Below are 2,095 nucleotides of genomic sequence, written 5' to 3' on the forward strand. Positions count from 1 at the left end.
AAAAAAAAAAACAATAAAAAACTAAGCCTATCAGAACATCTGACCTATGAAAGGATAAAATACTACTAAAGTGAACCTCACTCAGCATAGAAATGACACTAATTATCACCAGACCTAAGACTAGTTTTCCTCTATTCCATAAAAAAAGTTTAAAATTTTCACCTTGTCCTTTTATAATTTGTGTTAATTTATTAATAAAACCAGATCCAAAGCACTAATTTAGTCCATTCAATAAATTAATCAATAGATGGCAATCCTATAAGGGAACAAAACAGAAGACATTATATTTGTGATATTATTATTGTAAAATTGGTGGATTAAACAATATACATAAGATTATAATTTAATAGACTACACTCAGTGTCAGTGACTTCTACTTATTCAAATAATTATCTAATGTAACCTGGGTAAAAAAAATGCATCCTGCATAAAAATTCCACATGAGGAAGAGGAGTTTTCAACAAATGATTTTCAAACAAATCTTTTATTTTACATAGCTGCTGTAATGGTTAAGATCTCACTTGAAAAACATCTGCCAGTAAAAGTTTGAAAAACTATGCTTAAAATACCAGTTCCTTTGGAAACAAGAACATCAATGGCTTATCCAATACTTTCCGCTTCATGGATGATGGCAAAATTTGACTCATTTTTCACGACATTAAGGTTGACGGGCTGGGCGCTGGTTGCTCATGCCTATAATCCAAGCCACTCAGGAGGGTGAGATCTGAGGATCAGGGTTCAAAGCCAGTCCAGGCAAAAAAGTCTGTGAGACTCTTGCCTCCAGTTAATGAGCAAAAAGCCAGAAATGGAGGTATAGAATCAAGTAGCAGAGTGCTAGCCTTTAGTGAAAAAATTAGGCAAGAATATGAGGCCTTGAGTTCAAACTATATCACCAGCCCAACAATAGTTTAACTTGTGTCCTATCTCTTCCTATGTATTTAAAGTAGTTACATTTGCTAGGCAGTAATGGCTCACTCCTATATCCTAGCTACTCAGTAGACTGAAAGTTGAAAGATCTAGGTTCAATGCCAGCCTTGGAAGAAAAGTCGAAGAGACTCCATTTCCAATTAACCAGCAAAATGCAAAACTGGAAGCATGGCTCAAGAAGCAGGGCCTCGGACATGGGGAAGAAAGCCAATACGAGTACAAGGGCCTAAGTTTAAGCCCTGGTACTGGTATAGCTGCACAAGGGCACACATGTGTGTGCACACATACACACACACAGACATTTTTAAGCTATTAACTTTATGTAAAAAACAGTATAATTCCACAGTTGCACATTTACAGCTGGTGTACTGTAGTACAAATAAAATACAAGAAACATACTTTATTTTTCTCAGGAATGTCCTCCAGTTCTCTTTTTCTCTTTTTCTGAGTGCCATCTCCAGTGGAAGGTTCATCTTTTGAAACATCATCAGTTTCCAGTTTTCTTTTCTTTGAAACACCTTCATCACCAGAACCCTTTTCCTCTGGGACAACGTCAACATCAGGTATGCTTTTCTTGGATGGAGAGTCCTCCTCATTGCTGGAACCTTCCTCTGCAAGACCATCTTCAAATGCCTTTCTCTTTTTCGGTGTGTTTATCTGATCACAGATAGGAGTCTTCTCAGAAAGCCCAGTCTCAGGTACAGTTGCATTGTCATTAATACTGAACGAATATTCTGCTTCAGAACCCACTGATGCTTTTGCCTGGTCAAGAGACATCTTTTCACATTTCACAGCTTTTGTAGTACTTTCCATGTCTAATTACTTGAACTGATGATAAAACCTCATGAACATCTGAAAAGGCAAAAATTTGATATTACAAAAAAAATTGATATTACAAGTGCTGTCTTTAAAACAATTTTAGGGGGGAGGGGGGAGGCTGGGAAGGGATGTGAAGGGTAAACAAAGGAGGAGGCTGCAATGCTTGGTAAGAAATGTACGCATTATCCTGCCCATGTAATTGTAACCCCTCTGTACAGTATGTTCACAAAATTAAATTAAATTTAAAAAAAAACAATTTTAAAGTAGGAGCTAGCTATTTCAGCATCCAATTAAAAGTTTTAATGTACATAGAATGTTGAAAAATGTTAATATATGTGTACTGTGCATC

The 2,095-nt window shown here is 36.4% G+C and overlaps 1 protein-coding gene across 1 annotated transcript; it reads right to left on the reverse strand.

Moving 5' to 3' along the window:
• Positions 1–1,326: 1,326 nt before the first annotated feature.
• Positions 1,327–1,789, reverse strand: LOC106002290 (mRNA cap guanine-N7 methyltransferase-like; the record flags this gene model as incomplete). The annotated part of the gene is made up of 1 exon (XM_013037188.1): positions 1,327–1,789. A coding segment is annotated over exon 1 (414 nt), but the record flags the coding sequence as incomplete, so codon positions are not given.
• Between the last annotated feature and the right edge of the window lie 306 nt (positions 1,790–2,095).

Source organism: Dipodomys ordii, unplaced genomic scaffold, assembly GCF_000151885.1.
Source record: "Dipodomys ordii isolate 6190 unplaced genomic scaffold, Dord_2.0 Scaffold6723, whole genome shotgun sequence".
Lineage (NCBI taxonomy): Eukaryota > Metazoa > Chordata > Mammalia > Rodentia > Heteromyidae > Dipodomys > Dipodomys ordii.